The 17675-nt window shown below is 37.0% G+C and overlaps 1 protein-coding gene across 1 annotated transcript in view; it reads left to right on the top strand.

Annotated features, from left to right (window-relative positions):
* Window positions 1-17022, top strand: part of LOC107719220 (insulin-degrading enzyme) — a 23441-nt gene extending 6419 nt beyond the window's left edge. Inside the window, exons 6-23 of the mRNA XM_016526595.1 lie at window positions 1511-1673; window positions 1868-1960; window positions 2046-2137; window positions 4490-4579; window positions 5067-5171; window positions 6467-6589; window positions 6727-6809; window positions 7244-7388; window positions 10844-10954; window positions 12499-12619; window positions 12700-12791; window positions 13007-13118; window positions 14003-14170; window positions 14349-14621; window positions 14707-14768; window positions 15404-15476; window positions 15570-15637; window positions 16340-17022. Coding sequence (XP_016382081.1) covers window positions 1511-1673; window positions 1868-1960; window positions 2046-2137; window positions 4490-4579; window positions 5067-5171; window positions 6467-6589; window positions 6727-6809; window positions 7244-7388; window positions 10844-10954; window positions 12499-12619; window positions 12700-12791; window positions 13007-13118; window positions 14003-14170; window positions 14349-14621; window positions 14707-14768; window positions 15404-15476; window positions 15570-15637; window positions 16340-16435 — 2070 coding nt within the window. The 3' untranslated portion in view covers window positions 16436-17022. The remainder of the gene's footprint in view (window positions 1-1510; window positions 1674-1867; window positions 1961-2045; window positions 2138-4489; window positions 4580-5066; window positions 5172-6466; window positions 6590-6726; window positions 6810-7243; window positions 7389-10843; window positions 10955-12498; window positions 12620-12699; window positions 12792-13006; window positions 13119-14002; window positions 14171-14348; window positions 14622-14706; window positions 14769-15403; window positions 15477-15569; window positions 15638-16339) is intronic.
* Window positions 17023-17675: the final 653 nt, after the last annotated feature.

The following is a 17675-nucleotide window of genomic DNA, read 5'->3' as shown; positions in this document are numbered from 1 at the left end:
GGTCTGTGCGAAGCATGTGCATAACGATGCTCAGAGCAGGCTGTACCTGTGGTAAATATACGGCCCTCAGACAGAACAGGCAGGTTGTCGATGAGTGACAGAGCAGAATAAGGATGGAGCAAAGTGTGGCTGCGCTGTCCTTGAAGGACGTTCAACTCGGTTTTGTTTATATTTTGCTTGGCCTATAGTTTAAAATGAAAGATGTCGTATTTATTTATTTTTCTCTGCGACACTTTTCCTACTGTGTTAACAGAAATGTCAAACGAATTTAGTATTTTGACAAGATGAATAAAAATAGCTAATAGGCTATTTTTGTACAGCCTACTTTTTCTTTTTTTTTTTCTCTCTGTGACACTTTTTCCCTATTGTGTTGTCAATGTTAAACGAATTGTATCCTGACAAGACGAATAAAAATAAGAAATACAATTTTTGTACAATTTTATTTTCTCTAACTTTTTTTTCCTACAGTGTTGCATAAAATATTAAACAAATTTTGTGTCTTAAGATAATTCATATAAATTTCAAGTCAAAGTCAATAAATTCAAGACTCTTGGCAAGACGAATAAAATAACATACAATTTTGTGCAGACTACACTTTTATTTGTCAGCCTATCTCTCTTTCTTTCAGTAGCATAAATTTAAATGTGAGATTCTGGAAACGAGATCTAAATTTAGCGGGAACGGTCGGGTCGGGAAGAAAATCATTCTAAGCAGACAGCGAGTGAACAAAGAGTGAATATATAGGGGGGGCGGGTGGGTGCGGAATAGAACCTTGTGGGGGCGGGACTAAAAAAAAAAAAAGTCGCGCGCAGACCTCTACCTTCTGCTTTGGGATTCTCCGCTAAAACTTCACAGACTTCAGTGAACGAGCACCGCCGCGCGTATGTGCGCCAAACAGAGACAGAGCGCAATTAAATAGGAGTGCAATAATTCTGACTAAAATATAAATTTCTCTGAAATATTTGTAGTTGGACAATAAATGTGACGTGTAGAATTTTAAACCTACAAGTAAGTCTTTTTTTATGATAGCACTAACTGTAATGGGGTAATCAAAATAACCTAACACAACTCTGTGCTTTTGTTCTCATTTATTTTCATTTTTAGTTTAGTGAATTTAACTTCCACTTTAAAAGCCTTATTTTTGTTTTTAGATTGCAATGTTACAATGTTAGAACGAAATGTGATTTTAACCCTTTTTGCACATAATATAAAAGCTTAAATGGTTACGTTCACTTTATTTGTTTTCATGGTCTTTAATATGTATTGGTTTTTTTGGACAACATTGGGCGGTAAGTGAAATGTATATATTAAATACAGATTTTTTTTAAATCCAAATCCAAAAACGAAAATACCGAGGTATATACCGTATATCGCAAATCGGCCAAAAAATACAGAGATATGAATTTTTGCCCATATCGCCCAGCCCTAATTTGTAGCACAGAATTTCCTTTTCTTTTAAGGAATGTTCTCTGCTACTCTTATGTACTCAATTTTTCTTTCTTCCCCGCAGCAATTTTATAAAGTCGTGCCTATTAAGGACATTAGAAACTTGTATGTGACCTACCCTATCCCAGACCTGCAGAAGTACTACAAATCAAATCCAGGTCATTATCTGGGCCATCTGATTGGACATGAGGGTCCAGGGAGTCTTCTGTCTGAGCTCAAAGCTAAAGGTGAGAGAGTTTGTCAGGAAAGGTAGGTTTTTCTTTGAGTGCCCAAATGATAAAATGTGCAAAAAATTAAAGATAATTTGCCACGAAGACATCAAATTAGCATTTGACTGGTAAAATGGCTTGGTTACATAAATTTTAGATCTCAGCCATGCATTGTGTACATGGATTCATGGATGCACGGTGTCTCTCCTCAGGATGGGTGAACACGCTAGTCGGAGGCCAGAAAGAAGGAGCCAGGGGATTCATGTTCTTCATTATTAATGTGGACTTGACCGAAGAGGGGCTGTGTAAGGACCTAGAGTGTTTTTGTGTGTGTTTTGGTGCTGGTCAGTATGTTTTTGATGGCTTGAGTTGTATTTCCTGTGTCTCTAGTGCATGTCGAGGATATCATCTTCCACATGTTCCAGTATATTCAGAAGCTGCGGACAGAGGGCCCTCAAGAGTGGGTCTTTCAGGAGTGTAAGGTATGAACATGCTTGTTAAAGTAGAGTCCTGCAGTGCAAAGAGTGGAAAGATTTGTGAGTTCCAGTCATAGAAATGGAATTTACTGTGTAAATTGATAGCACTGACTGTAAAGTGACTGTAATGGGGTAATCAAAATAGACTAACACAACTCTGCTTTTGTTCTCAATTATTTTCATTTTTAGTTTAGTGAATTTAACTTCCACTTTAAAAGCCTTATTTTTGTTTTTAGATTGCAATGTTACAATGTTAGAACGAAATGTGATTTTAACCCTTTTTGCACATAATATAAAAGCTTAAATGGTTACGTTCACTTTATTTGTTTTCATGGTCTTTAATATGTATTGGTTTTTTTGGACAACATTGGGCGGTAAGTGAAATGTATATATTAAATACAGATTTTTTTTAAATCCAAATCCAAAAACGAAAATACCGAGGTATATACCGTATATCGCAAATCGGCCAAAAAATACAGAGATATGAATTTTTGCCCATATCGCCCAGCCCTAATTTGTAGCACAGAATTTCCTTTTCTTTTAAGGAATGTTCTCTGCTACTCTTATGTACTCAATTTTTCTTTCTTCCCCGCAGCAATTTTATAAAGTCGTGCCTATTAAGGACATTAGAAACTTGTATGTGACCTACCCTATCCCAGACCTGCAGAAGTACTACAAATCAAATCCAGGTCATTATCTGGGCCATCTGATCGGACATGAGGGTCCAGGGAGTCTTTTGTCTGAGCTCAAAGCTAAAGGTGAGAGAGTTTGTCAGGAAAGGTAGGTTTTTCTTTGAGTGCCCAAATGATAAAATGTGCAAAAAATTAAAGATAATTTGCCACGAAGACATCAAATTAGCATTTGACTGGTAAAATGGCTTGGTTACATAAATTTTAGATCTCAGCCATGCATTGTGTACATGGATTCATGGATGCACGGTGTCTCTCCTCAGGATGGGTGAACACGCTAGTCGGAGGCCAGAAAGAAGGAGCCAGGGGATTCATGTTCTTCATTATTAATGTGGACTTGACCGAAGAGGGGCTGTGTAAGGACCTAGAGTGTTTTTGTGTGTGTTTTGGTGCTGGTCAGTATGTTTTTGATGGCTTGAGTTGTATTTCCTGTGTCTCTAGTGCATGTCGAGGATATCATCTTCCACATGTTCCAGTATATTCAGAAGCTGCGGACAGAGGGCCCTCAAGAGTGGGTCTTTCAGGAGTGTAAGGTATGAACATGCTTGTTAAAGTAGAGTCCTGCAGTGCAAAGAGTGGAAAGATTTGTGAGTTCCAGTCATAGAAATGGAATTTACTGTGTAAATGGCCGGTCACACTACACTTTTCGTTCCATTGACTTCCATTCATACGCATGCGAATGCGGGAGAGTGGAAACGCAAGCTCATGCAAAGTTGTTCCAAAGTTCAAGTTTGGTGAACTCTGACCTGAGAATTCATATGACGTGAAAACGTGACCAATAGAAGATCGATTGCCACACCATGACCTCGTAGCTGAATTAAAAAACATAAATATAAAACGGCAGCGCTACTGAAAAGTGGAGTAGATTGTATGTTTTTACATTTTGGATTTATTATTATTGTTGAATTAAAAAATTTTTTAAAACATGCTGCAGAGCATGACGATATAGCGTTGCAGCATCCAAAGAAATTTTGCATGATGCAAGTCTAGTGTGACCGCGGATTAATGCAAATGTCATGGAATTGTGCAAAATTTAGATGAATAAATCCAAATTAGAGCCATACACTCAATCAAATCATGAAATGGACTAGTGTTTGTGAATATTAAACCTTGAAAAGACTATTTAAATATGAAGTTGACATGTTTTGTGTGTCTTCAATACAACTCACCAAAAAAGAAGTTTGGTTTAACTTGAAGAAATTATGAGAAATGTTACTATTGTGCAGTAGAGTGTACTTCTTAAAGTAATAATAGCACTAAGACAAATACAGTTTATTGAAACATTATTTTCAAAGGATTATCACACAATTATTTGTCCGTTATTTAACTGTAAACCTCTGTTGTGCAGCACATTTTGCCAAATAATGAAATTGATAAAATTTAATTTGTAGGCATTTCAAAAGATTAATTAAATTCTTTTATGCATTTATTTGAACTATTTGAAAGGCAACCTAGAAAAAATTAAACTGAAAACAGAATTTGGAAAAATTTATTTCATAGGGCCCTTTTTAAGGACTGGTTTACCCAATAATTAAAATTCATTATGTACTTTATCTTGTTTTTTTAAACATCTATGACAAACACCAGGTACATTTTCATACATTGCTACTGACAATGAGACTTGGTGGTTAGGACATCACTGATTTGTCTCTACATTTTGTTTTTGCAGGATTTGAACACTGTGGCTTTCAGATTTAAGGATAAGGAACGTCCTCGTGGATACACGTCTAAAGTGGCTGGACTATTGCGTGTAGCACCAGTTTAATAAAAACTTGCCAGATTGAGAAAGCACTTGCAGTTTTTGTGTGCACTAAGCATCAGGTGGTGAAACTGCTGTATCCTGCTGGTAACCTTGTGTGATTATGGACTAATTCTGGAAGGAGTGTTCAGGCTTTTAGACAGAACCTATTCTGGGCTCTTATGTAGTTGATTGATGCAGGGGAGTCCAGAATAGCACGTCATTGTTCCAAAAGTTCTCTATTGATCAGGATGGTCTAAATTTGTCCAGAAATGGTGCACTGATCTAATGCCCTGCACAGCAGATTGAGAAGCTCCAGGAAACTCGAACCTTTGATTGGGGATTATGGTCATTACATCAATCTATTTACTGAGCCTGGGATCTGATAAAAGCAAAATTGCATGGCCCATTTCCCCCAAGGGAGTTGTGAGAAATGGACGGTGTCATGCTGTGTCTGGTGCAATGATCTTACAATTCTTTTGTCTTAACTTTTTTTTTTTTTTCTATAAGGGTTGCTGTTGTCTCCAAATCATTTGAAGGACAGACGGACCGGACTGAGGAGTGGTACGGCACACAGTATAAACAGGAAGCCATTACTAATGAGGCTATTAAGGTGAGACACATTTGATTTCGTCATGTTTGAGTTCATTGTTCTTTTTTTGTTCCAAGTACACACACAAACCTTATCTTAATTTTCATTCAGAATTTAGTAGGGGTGCTCCGATTGATCGGCTATCGGCCGATAATGGCTTGGGAAAGTTTGATCGGCGGTCTCTATAAAGGCCGACCTCATAAACCGATCACAGCGCCTGCTGTGAGATGTTTGGCATGACATGCAGCGGCATCGTCTCAATCTCTTATCTGGCGCGGGTAAAATAATTATAATGCTGATATTGAGGTAAAATTCATATTTCTTCAGTAAATAACTTACGAAGTAATTTGCAAACTTTCTTTGAGAGATAATTTCACAAACAGCGTGAGTGTATCACCGCGCGCTCTCTCTTTCCCTCTCTAAATGCGCAAATGGCATCAAATCAGCACATCGCATCTGCACAATAAGCCAGCTGCACAGTTCACACAGGAATTGTCACTTGCACAATCGAGGCAGTGTTGCATTATCACTAAAGTTTATCATTTTTATTTCTTTTTAATTCGTGTCAGTGTTTAAACCATTCAGCACTTGTGCGCTCTCCTAGAGACGGTGCGCTCATGCACACTCAAAGCGTGCACACATAACACCAGGTTCACACATACTCTTGCTTATTTTTATTGCGTTTAAACACGTCTATGAAAAATTTTATTACTGTACTGCGTAAAAACAATCACGTTGCTCAAAAAGCATTTTCAGTAAAAACGTTTGGATTTGAAATCAAAATGGATAAATGTTGTGTTTGTGGCAAACAGCCGCGGATCAGTAGCGGACCTCTGTGTGAAAGCACAATGAGTCCGTGCTGCTTCTGCACCACTTACATACCGCACATGGACTGCATACACACTGCAAACGGAGTATGTGTGAACCTAGCATGAGGCCGCCTCACATACAACTCACGAAATTAGATGATGATAAAAAGAAGGCTTCAGAAAGATCGGTATCGGTGATCGTATCGGCAGATATTGCTTCCTGTGATCGACAATCTGTGATCGGCCCAAAAAATTCTGATCAGAGCGCCCTTATAATTTAGACTAGTGGTGAATGGTCTGGATGGGTAACTAAAAAGGTTGTAGGGGTGATCAATGTATTATGAGCACTGTATGTTTCATCAAAGGGGACTGGCTAAGCTGTGAAAAAGGTCAGCTTGATTTTGTAAAAACTTTAAATTCTACTCTAGGAGATTCATTTTAATTTTGTATTCTGTAATTACCATAATTTGAGGGAGAAAATTAATTGTTTCCTCCTTTTTGTTTCAGAAATGGCAAGATGCAGACCTCAATGGAAAGTTCAAACTGCCAGTGAAGAATGAATTCATTCCAACAAAATTTGAGATTTATCCTCTAGAGAAGGATTCCCCATCTGTCCCCACTTTGATAAAGGTGCTTTATTCTTAAATAAAATTTGTATAATTTGCACTTGGAGTAACTTTAACTGAATTACTCAGTCTCTCAAAAACTGACTTTTCTTTCTTCCTCAATCTCTTGTCCTTTTTTTTTTATTTTTATTTTTTTTAAAGGATACAGCGATGAGCAAAGTTTGGTTCAAACAGGATGACAAGTTTTTCCTACCCAAAGCTTGTTTAAACTTTGAGTTTTTCAGGTAGGTTCAGCATAAAAACCGTACATACTAGTGATTGTCTATTTGTTTATTTATATTTTGCATAGTAGTAACAATTATTAGTGGTAGGGTACTAAGTTGTCAATTATGTATTAGAGGAAGAAATCTATTTTTTAATAAGATATATGTGTATGTATGATTCGTTTCACCCGAAAATGTTATGTAAAATTTTTCATTGTTGTTCAGGTTTTACAGATTTATTTTTTTCTCCCCAGCAGTGGTCCAGTATCAGACTGTTTTTCTTCAGACCAATTAAGCTCATTTTAAAGTTATTGCATTAGTATTTTTTTAAACCCTCTTAAATTCCCTTTGAACTACTCTAAACCATTAAGAAACTACTATTACATTTTTCAGAGATCGACCCTTCGTACTGAAGTTACAATTGACAGGATTTATCACTTGCGTTCTTTTCACAGTCCGTTTGCATACGTGGACCCATTGCATTGTAACATGGCATATTTGTACCTTGAGCTGCTCAAGGATTCCCTGAACGAGTATGCATATGCAGCCGAGCTAGCCGGCCTGGGCTATGACCTTCAGAATACCGTCTATGGGATGTATGTAAGTATGCTAATATCCCCAATGCCACTGTTGGAGGACAGTCCAATTTCACACACAAACAAATGACTACCAGTGGTTGCTGTCCTTGCGATAGTAACTCCAAATGTAGCTTTGTTTGTGACCTTTGCGCAGCTAAAAACTCCTCTCATTCCTTCAGTGTTGTATTATTTATTTATTTTTTCCCATATGTAGAAGTAGTCTAGTTTTAGATTAGTGCCAGAGCTGAGGCTGCATATTCATACTCTTGACTGTGGTCCCTCTCACCCCGTTTCCTTTCGTCTTGTCATGACCCTTCCATACAAATATCACTCCATTTGTTCATTCCCCCCCCCCTTCCATCCTGCTAGTCGCTACCTATATGCAGACCCGCTGCACTGCAACATGACTTACCTGTTTCTCAGGTTGTTGAAGGATGATTTGAGAGAGTATACATATGCAGCCCGCCTGGCAGGGTTGGTCTATGGCATAGCCTCTGGAATGAATGCCATCCTTGTAAGTATGGTGATTAGGTTAGGTTATCTGGTGAAGGGAGGAGCTTGAGGCTTATGAGTGTGCAGGGTCGCTTGTTTATTAACGAGGACCTACAATAATGTACAGTATTTGAAAAATAATTTTTTGAACAACATATTCTGTTACACCAAATACACAAAATAATGATCTTTTAAAAAAGCATCATATGACCCCTTTAAATTCTGCTGCTTTCTGCAGAGTGGTAGGATGTTATACCTTCAAAATCTCTGTCTCTGATTAGTCTGCTAGGGTATTTTGAAACTATTAAGGGTTGTTGTCTTTTGTGTTGGTTTTAAGTGTTTTTAACGATACATGCCCAAAAGAGCAAAACAAAGATAGACAATAAACCGAGTAAATGCATGTTTCAATCTCCAAAATGACAAAAATAAGTAGTCCATATGAGTTGTGGTGCTGTATTTCAATTTTCTTGAACACATCTGACAGATTTGTGAAAGGAACAGACTAACATTTACATAAAAAATTGAGCGCTACAGCATTTTTTTTCAGTTGCATATATTGAAACTGACACAACATGTCACACCATGTTTAAATGTCAGTAACATCAAATGTCCATGTTTTCTTGTGACCAGTCCCCAGTGTTTAAACCCTTATGGAGATCATTTTAAAGTAGCTTGACTCATATCAACCCAAATCTCATACTGAAGGAGAAAATAAAATGGACCCATTTTAAAAACACGTTTTCCACATCTTTGGACTGTATCTTAAAACCGTGATTGGTGTTGGCATGTTTCACTTCTTCAAAGAAATATCTTTTAATGTAAAATTTGTTTGCAACCGGTTTCTACGTAGAAAGCCAGCTATATGAATAAGACCACCTCTGAGCCATATATGAGCTGTAACTTATTTAAAGAGACATGCACCGAAACGAGTCGCTGTGAACAGACAGTGAACAGTTTTTTGACAAGGTATAAAGGGTGTTTTTTTAACACGAACATTAATTAATTTGAACCAAAGTATGTTACAGACAATTCGTGATGACCCTAAAGAATCATACTGACTTGTGGAATATGGGCATCTGATGTCTCCTTTAAGGCAAAACACCACAGGTGAATGGGTAAAATTTTAACTAATAGATACTACCATACTTCTCCTGTTGATTAATCGTGGTACATTAAGACAGTTGTTTTGTTACAAGTATCCTGAAATGTTATGTTTAAAGATGTAAATTAAGCATTATGTAATTGAATATACAGTGGTGTGAAAAAGTATTGGCCCCCTTCCTGATTTATTATTTTTTTTGCATGTTTGTCACACTTTAATGTTTCAGATCATCAAACAAATTTAAATATTAGTCAAAGATAACACAAGTAAACACAACATGCAGTTTTTAAATGAAGGTTTTTATTATTAAGGGAAAACAAAATCCAAAACTACATGGCCCTGTGTGAAAAAGTGTTTGCCCCCTAAACCTAATAACTAGTTGGGCCACCCTTAGCAGCAACAACTGCAATCAAGCATTTGCGATAACTTGCAATGAGTCTGTTACAGCGCTGTGGAGGAATTTTGGTCCACTCATCTATGCAGAATTGTTGTAATTCAGCCACATTGGAGAGTTTTCGAGCATGAACCGCCTTTTTAACCCTCATGTGGTATTCGGGTCCTTTTTGCTCTGAAAATTTTTTCTTTTTCCCGAAAATACTAGTTAATGTTATCGCATTGGACTGAAATTTCACAAAATTTCAGTCCAATGCGATAACATTAACTAGTATTTTCGGGAAAAAGAAAAAATTTTCAGAGCAAAAAGGACCCGAATACCACATGAGGGTTAAAAAGGCGGTTCATGCTCGAAAACTCTCCAATGTGGCTGAATTACAACAATTCTGCATAGATGAGTGGACCAAAATTCCTCCACAGCGCTGTAACAGACTCATTGCAAGTTATCGCAAACGCTTGATTGCAGTTGTTGCTGCTAAGGGTGGCCCAACCAGTTATTAGGTTTAGGGGGCAAACACTTTTTCACACAGGGCCATGTAGTTTTGGGTTTTGTTTTCCCTTAATAATAAAAACCTTCATTTAAAAACTGCATGTTGTGGTTACTTGTGTTATCTTTGACTAATATTTAAATTTGTTTGATGATCTGAAACATTAAAGTGACAAACATGCAAAAAAATAAGAAATCAGGAAGGGGGCCAACACTTTTTCACACCACTGTATAATAATTTGTATACATTTCCGGAACAGAAATCTGAACATTGGATAAAGCCAAGTTCAGGTAAAAAGGTAATATCCTTTAGAATATAGATGGGAACAAAACTGTAATGTTTGTATGTAAGTGCTACTGAAGTGGAGACTTTTGGCTCCGTACCGGAGAAAAGATATATATTGTAACTGAATTCTAAAGACGCAAATAGAAAAAAAAGGTGTAATAATCACTTTAATGTGCCTTTTGAATGTTTTCTTTCCACTAGTCTGAAAGAAGGCATGTTATGGAAGCAAAATCACAATTTACCAGTACATGTAGTGTCTTGCCATAATGAGTAGCTTGACTGTTTTAACTACTTCAGCTGTATCCTCTCAAACTACTTAGTGGCTTCCCCATCACTGGATGGGATGGATGTTCATAGCAGGTGTAAACAGGCTGACTGATGTTGGTATGACGTGGCAAAGCTGGGCTGCTCGTAACCTCACGATTCACTTGGTCCTTACAGTTTACACACAAATTCATCACAATCTGAATGCACTGCGTTGATGGTTGTCTGAAGATGATTTAAAGTAACTTTAAATGTTGTTTTTAGTCTGCTCTGCAGTAGCTCATGCATCTGTGCTGAAGTTTGTGTGTATGTTTGTCCCGTAGAGTGTCTTCTATTCTAAATGTCACAAATTTCACAAAAGCAAGACAATGAAAGATGGAAGTCAGTGCTTGAGCTGTTTTTGTTCTTATCACTCATTCTCATAAATATTCAATGTATTTTTGTGTGTGTCAGCTGTCAGTCAAGGGTTATAATGACAAACAACACATCTTGCTGAAGAAGATCATTGAGAAAATGGCCTCGTTTGAGATCGATGAGAAGCGCTTTGATATCATTAAGGAAGCGGTAAGACACAAACACTCAATAAGATACTTTTACAATAACCGATGACACAATTATTAGCACAAATCTATGCTCACAGGAATCTCTGTAGATTTCCACAGTAGTTCACTTGTACTTTATTTTAGCCAATTTGTGTTTTCAAGTCCTATTAACACATTTAAACATGTTTTTACACCTAAACCAAAATTAAAGTTTTTAATTTAGGCAAGACTGAAAGTTTATTTAATAATCGATCAAAATTTGATAATAAACATTCATAGCACTCCACTAAAAATGTACATTTAAACTGCGTATGAGGCAGTTTTTAAATCTACTTTTTAATCAAATTGTTTCTACTCCAATTAGTTTTTATGTAAACATTTAAATCCATCATGAGAAAGTTATTACATCCACAGTTTGTTCAAACATACGTTAAATAATGAAGTCCTCACTAGCAGGTTAAGTAAAAGGCTAGGCAAGTATAATGGTGTGTGTGCACACCAAAGTGAATGTAATTATTTTCGTTAGTAGATTGCATACAATGTCAATGTGACGTGGATGACACAAATTGGGTGATGCGATTGCCTGCGAACACGCGATATTTGCCTCAATCGTCTTTGTGTCTGAAAAATTTCAACTCAAGTGGGAAATTTGCATGACGCATTGTCGTGCAAGCCACTCAGCGAATAGCTTATAGACATTTATAGCTTACAACTCCCGGTTGTATCTGAAAATGAAGGAGAGCATTATAAAGCAATAAGCCCCAAGAAGCCGTGGTTTACAGTGAATTTATAACCGCTAAGGGGCATTGTTAGGCACGGCGCGATGCGACGCGAAACCCCCTTAGCTGTCATGGGGCTTATTGCTTTTATAAAACTGTTATTCCATATACGTAGTAAGGTTTCACAATAAAACCGAGCAGATAAAGTGTAATGATATAAGTAAAAACAGTATTCTTTTACCAAACAATGTAGTTCCTCAGAAACAGTTGTGGTTCCAACAAAGTGGTTGCCGAGCAACACACAGAAGTAAACAAAGGTGTATGTTTGTAGTGTAATTTACAACAGCTTCGAATGCGGCTCAACCAATCAGAATACAGGACCAGAACTATCCGTTTTATAATAGTGTTTTTATATGTGCGAGTGACGTGAAAAACATCCCGCGAGTAATCTGCAAATATTCGCTTCGCTTTTGGTTGTGCACACACATAACCAATTTAATCAATATCTAATACAGTGCAAATGTTTAGCTAATTTTTTTTTTTTACTCTAGAGGTTTTTTTCTAGGTAACGAATGAGCTATGGACATTAAATGGCTTTCTTGAGGGAAATAATGTTAAGAGACATTGTTTACAAGCTGTATTTTTGCAGCTGAAACACTGAATTATTTTTCGATTGCCGAAATTTAGATGCATCATTAGCAGAAATATCTGTGGATTTGTCTGGGCCTGGTAGTCAGACATTTGGTGTTTTCTGATCTGTGTCCATGAGAAAATGTGCTCTGTAACGGTGATCTACATGAAACTTGTGCGTGAAAATTTTTTTTATTTTTTTTCCTACCTCTCTCAGTACATGAGGTCTCTGAATAACTTCCGCGCTGAGCAGCCTCACCAGCATGCCATGTATTACCTGCGGCTGCTCATGACTGAGGTGGCCTGGACCAAAGACGAACTCAGAGATGCTCTGGATGGTGCGATGCTCTTTCATTGTTCTGTGAAAGCGAGCACAATGGTCTCCTGCTTGTGTTCATGCTGTGACTGTGTTTCTCAGATGTGACGTTTTCTCGACTGAAGGCGTTCATACCGCAGCTGTTGTCACGGTTACACATTGAAGCCCTGCTGCATGGCAATATCACCAAACAGGTTTGTAAAATTTTTCCTTGATGTACAGAAAAGGCAGGTGGGCAGTGAGAGGTTTGTTTGAATTGCTTTGTTCTTCTTTTTGTAAGTTGTAAATTCATTGAATTAGCTCACACATCGATGAAACGTGATGTAATGTTAGATTTTGCTTTCATGATCATGTTATGTTAATGATTTGAGCAGTGCGGTCTGTCTAACTGTCTGTCTGTTGTCTCCAGTCTGCTCTGGGCATGATGCAAATGTTGGAGGACACTCTCATTGAGCATGCTCACACTAAACCCCTACTACCGAGTCAGCTAATTCGCTACAGGGAAGTGCAGGTACCTGACGGTAAGTGCTTAGCATCTCAAACTTCCATGCAACATCTCAGAAGGTCTTACATTCATTCAACTTTTCTCCAATCTGAGGTCTGTATCCACATGTACAGTATACACAACCGTTCAAAAGTTTGGGGTTGGAAAAACTGCTCACCATGGCAGCATTTATTTGATCAGAAATACAGTAATACTGTGAAATGATTACAATTTAAAATAGCTGTTTTCTATTTGAATATATTTTGAAATCATTCTAATATGCTGATGTGATGCTTAAGAAACATTTATTGTAAATGTTGAAATCAGTTGCTCTGCTTTTTTTTTTTTTTTTGTGGAATCCTTGATCTAATATTTTTTTCAGGATACTTTGATGAATAGAAAGTTCAAAAAAACACTGTATATTTGAAATATACGTTTTATGACATTTTATAAATGTAAATTTTGATAAATTTAATGCATCCTTGCTGAAAAAGTATTCATTTTACTGACCCCACAATCGTTTTGCCTATTCAACTTACTGACCTGACATTTAACAAATGTTAATTTACAGGTTCTAATAGAAAAGTAATTAATATCGAAAGGTCCTTCAGAATTTTTACAGTCTAAAACAAAATCTAAACTTTCATTACAGTTTGTGACTTTTTTTTAATTTTTTAATTCTGCATAGTTAAGACCAATATTTAAGTTTTAGATTATATTTAAGTTGTGTAGGTTTTTTAAAATACATTGTATTTATTGTACATTTTTCCATCAATACATCTTCATGGCATAAAATAAATTAAGACTGGTATTAAACCTGAATCTGTGGTGTGTAATTTGAGGTCTATGATATTTGTGTGTTTGTTTTGTGTGTGTTTGTCATGGTTCTTGTGTTTAAGTCCAGTTCTCTGTGGTTATCAGGTGGCTGGTATGTTTACCAGCAGAGGAATGAGGTTCATAATAACTGTGGAATCGAGATTTACTATCAGACTGACATGCAGAACACCCATGAGAACATGCTGCTGGAGCTCTTCTGTCAAATCATCTCTGAGCCATGCTTCAACACGCTACGCACCAAAGAACAGCTGGGTAACACAAACACTCAGGAGAAATGCTCTCAGTTGTGTGTGGCAATACAGTTTTCTATCTCTGTCTATCGATATGATGATTGGACCAAGTAGTTCAGTTTAGGGACACAGACTCTTCCTGCTGCTCCCACTGCTCTTAAGAACATAATTTCTTTCTTTCTGTGTGTCTGACCGTCCAGGTTACATAGTGTTCAGTGGCCCCCGCAGGGCTAATGGAGTGCAGGGTCTGCGTTTCATCATCCAGTCTGAAAAGGCTCCTCACTACCTGGAGTCTCGAGTGGAGGCCTTCCTCAAGACCATGGAGAAGAGTGTGGAGGAGATGGGCGAGGAAGCGTTTCAGAAACACATCCAGGCACTGGCCATTCGCCGTCTCGACAAACCCAAGAAGCTGGCGGCTGAATGCGCCGAGTACTGGGGAGAAATCATCTCCCAACAGTACAACTTCGACAGGGGTGAGAGTCACCGAAATGAACTCATGTTAGCGTCAAGTATCTGAAGTTTTAATGTCATTGTCTTTGATTTTCTTGTCTGATCTAGATAATATTGAAGTGGCTTACCTGAAGACACTGACAAAGGAACATATTATGAAGTTTTACAGGGTTGGTAATGATCTGAATACTTTGTCACACATTGAAACAGATGCTGTTTCTTGCAGCATCATAACAACTAGATTTGCATTTCCTGAAGAAAATGTCTATGCTAAATGTCCAAAATAATAATGTTAGGATTTTGGCTTTGATTCTGTGTAAATGACGTTTTCATAACACTCACGCATCTTTTCATGATGGATGAGAGTCTGTACACAATGTATAACATTATAAAAGCAGATGCATGATAAATAGACCAGTCACATTTCAGTATGCAAATGCATGCAAAAAGGGCCAATCTCAACGGCATTTGCAAATATTTCAGTGAGGCCATTGCTGTCAGTTGCATGCTTAAACATTCTGTCAGGTTGGAGGGAGGTTTTCATAATTTTTATATTAAAAAAATATATTCAATATTTAATATTATTAATATATTATTATTGTTTATTGTTATAAAACAAAGCACATGTAATGCTGATATTGTTGACAAAATGTTTGAAATTGAGTCTGTATATAAAGTAGTTTCTGAGTGCTTAATTTAAATTAACTTTCAGTAAAATGCAGCCCTTGCAAACAAATAATTTATCTTCAGATCTCCAAAAATGCCTCTTGTCATGTGGTTCAATCATCGTGTCTGTTCTCTCCAGGACTTGTTGGCCATTGATGCCCCCAGAAGACACAAAGTGTCTGTGCATGTGCTGTCTAGAGAGATGGACTCCTGTGAGTACTTGAACAATAAGATTGAAACTTTTGAATTGGGCTGACTGAAGCAGCAGGGCATATTTATTTATTTCTACCATGTGTTTCCTGTAGGTCCACTGGTTGGAGAGTTTCCTGCTCAAAATGATGTCAATCTGGCTCCTGCCCCATCACTTCCTCAGGTACTGCATTGATGTATATGTACAGTTGCAATATGCATTTTTCCAATGCGAGCAATTTATACAGAAAACTGACAAATGACAGATGGTTGTTGTACTCTTCAGTTCAAAAGTTTGGGGTCAGTAGAGTGTTTTTTTTTTTTGTTTTTTTTTTTTTTTTTTGAGAAATTATTACTTTAATTCTGCATGGATGCATTACATTGATAAAAAAATGACATTAAAGACATTTCAGAATCTTACAAATGTTTTCTACTTAAAATAAATGCTGTTCTTTGACATTCATCAAAGAATCTAGAAAAATATATCACAAAAATATTAAGCAGCACTACTGTTTTCAACATTAATACAAATGTTTCTTGAGCTGCAAATCTGCATATTAGAATGATTTCTGAAGGATCATGTGACACTGAAGACTGGAGTAATGATGCTGAAAATTCAGCTTTGCATCACAGGAATAAATTACATTTGAAAATATATGAAAATAAAAAGGTGATTTTTAATTTGACTGTTTTTACTGTATTTTTATCAAATAAATGCAGCCTTCGCAAGCATAAGAGTTTCTTTTGAAACCAAATATTTCATGGCCCCAAACCTTTGAACTCTGCACGTTGTAGTGGTTAGTTTTGCCTGGCCAAGCACTGTCGCATTTTCTTTAAAATAAATAAATAAATCACTCATTGTGTTGCTCTGTGTTGTGTGTTTCAGCCGTCACTGGTTCAGGATATGACTGAATTCAAAAGGAGTCTGCCGCTGTTCCCTCTCACCAAACCTCACATCAATTTCATGGCTGCCAAACTGTGACCAGCATCATGGGATAGTCAGAGACGACCAAATATGGAGCCAGTAACGTCGTCTTTGCGTGAGTGTGTTTGTGTGTGTGTAAGCAGGCAGGGCCACGACGGTGCCGCTTGCAGCATTTTTAGTTGTGCTCTGCGTCAGACATGCACACCTGATATCTAATAGATACTAAGAAAACATACAATGTTTGTTTCATGTTGCTTCTGTCAGAAAATTTGTATCCCTATATAATATAGGAATCACTCGCTGGCCACGATGACACTTTTTCATTGTTCGGTTTCATTTCATTTACACCAATTAAGCAAAACCACGAGAAAGCGTTTGGAGAGGCTGTTGTGTAATTTATCAAGATAAGTCTCTCCTGAAATGAAATACTGGCCTTAAGATGATTTTAATCAGTGATCAGGTTTTCTGGCACCTTTTTAAAAGTTTAATTTAAACAATTTGCTTGGAGTTGTTTTTAGTTTCTGTGCATGTTGGCAGAGTTTTATCTTTAAGGATAGTGTTGTAAATGCAAGGTGGTAAACTTGATGGACTTTGATTTTATTTGCGTTTGAAGAAATATCATAATAAACCATTTTTAATATCATTTTCATTTGTTTAAGTAAGTTACTTTGTCCTAAAACAATTCATAAAATACCTGAAACCCTGTTCATTTGACCTAAACTCAGTCTCATAACAGAAATACAGATTCCTCTCATGAAACCTCAATTATGTAAATTGTTTGTGAAAACCATACACAAATCAAACATTTGTTTGATTTGAATTTTAAGTTTGACACAATTGAATGCACCACTGGTTTTTCGAACTATTTTATATGAATATATTCATGAACGGTTAACTGTTCACACTTAACTCGCCCCTATAACAATATCCATATAAAACATGACAACATTTACACTTTCAGGAAGTTATGAGAAACTGACTCTGAAATCCCCTTTAACTGGGTTTGTTTTACTTCTGATGTCTTGACTTGTGATTATGCACTCCTCACAAGCAATAATGTGACTTACAGGACCTATGACTAGTGTCTTAAACTCTATATACTAGGTGTTTTTCTTGACACGCTTTGAGCTTGGTTCCGAGAAACAGATTAGACGAGAACTAGACTTGGTCTGTGCTCAGAAAACCCTCCTGTGACGTGTTTGAAGGCTGTAATTTACCTGCGCTGACACAGGAACATCATGTCGGTCTGTAATCCATGCATGTCCTCATCTCAGGTGTGTGTTATTCTTGTCTCGAG

Source organism: Sinocyclocheilus rhinocerous, unplaced genomic scaffold, assembly GCF_001515625.1.
Source record: "Sinocyclocheilus rhinocerous isolate Xijiao unplaced genomic scaffold, SAMN03320098_v1.1 scaffold513, whole genome shotgun sequence".
In the NCBI taxonomy this organism is placed as follows: domain Eukaryota; kingdom Metazoa; phylum Chordata; class Actinopteri; order Cypriniformes; family Cyprinidae; genus Sinocyclocheilus; species Sinocyclocheilus rhinocerous.
This window is presented reverse-complemented; position numbering and strand designations above follow the sequence as displayed.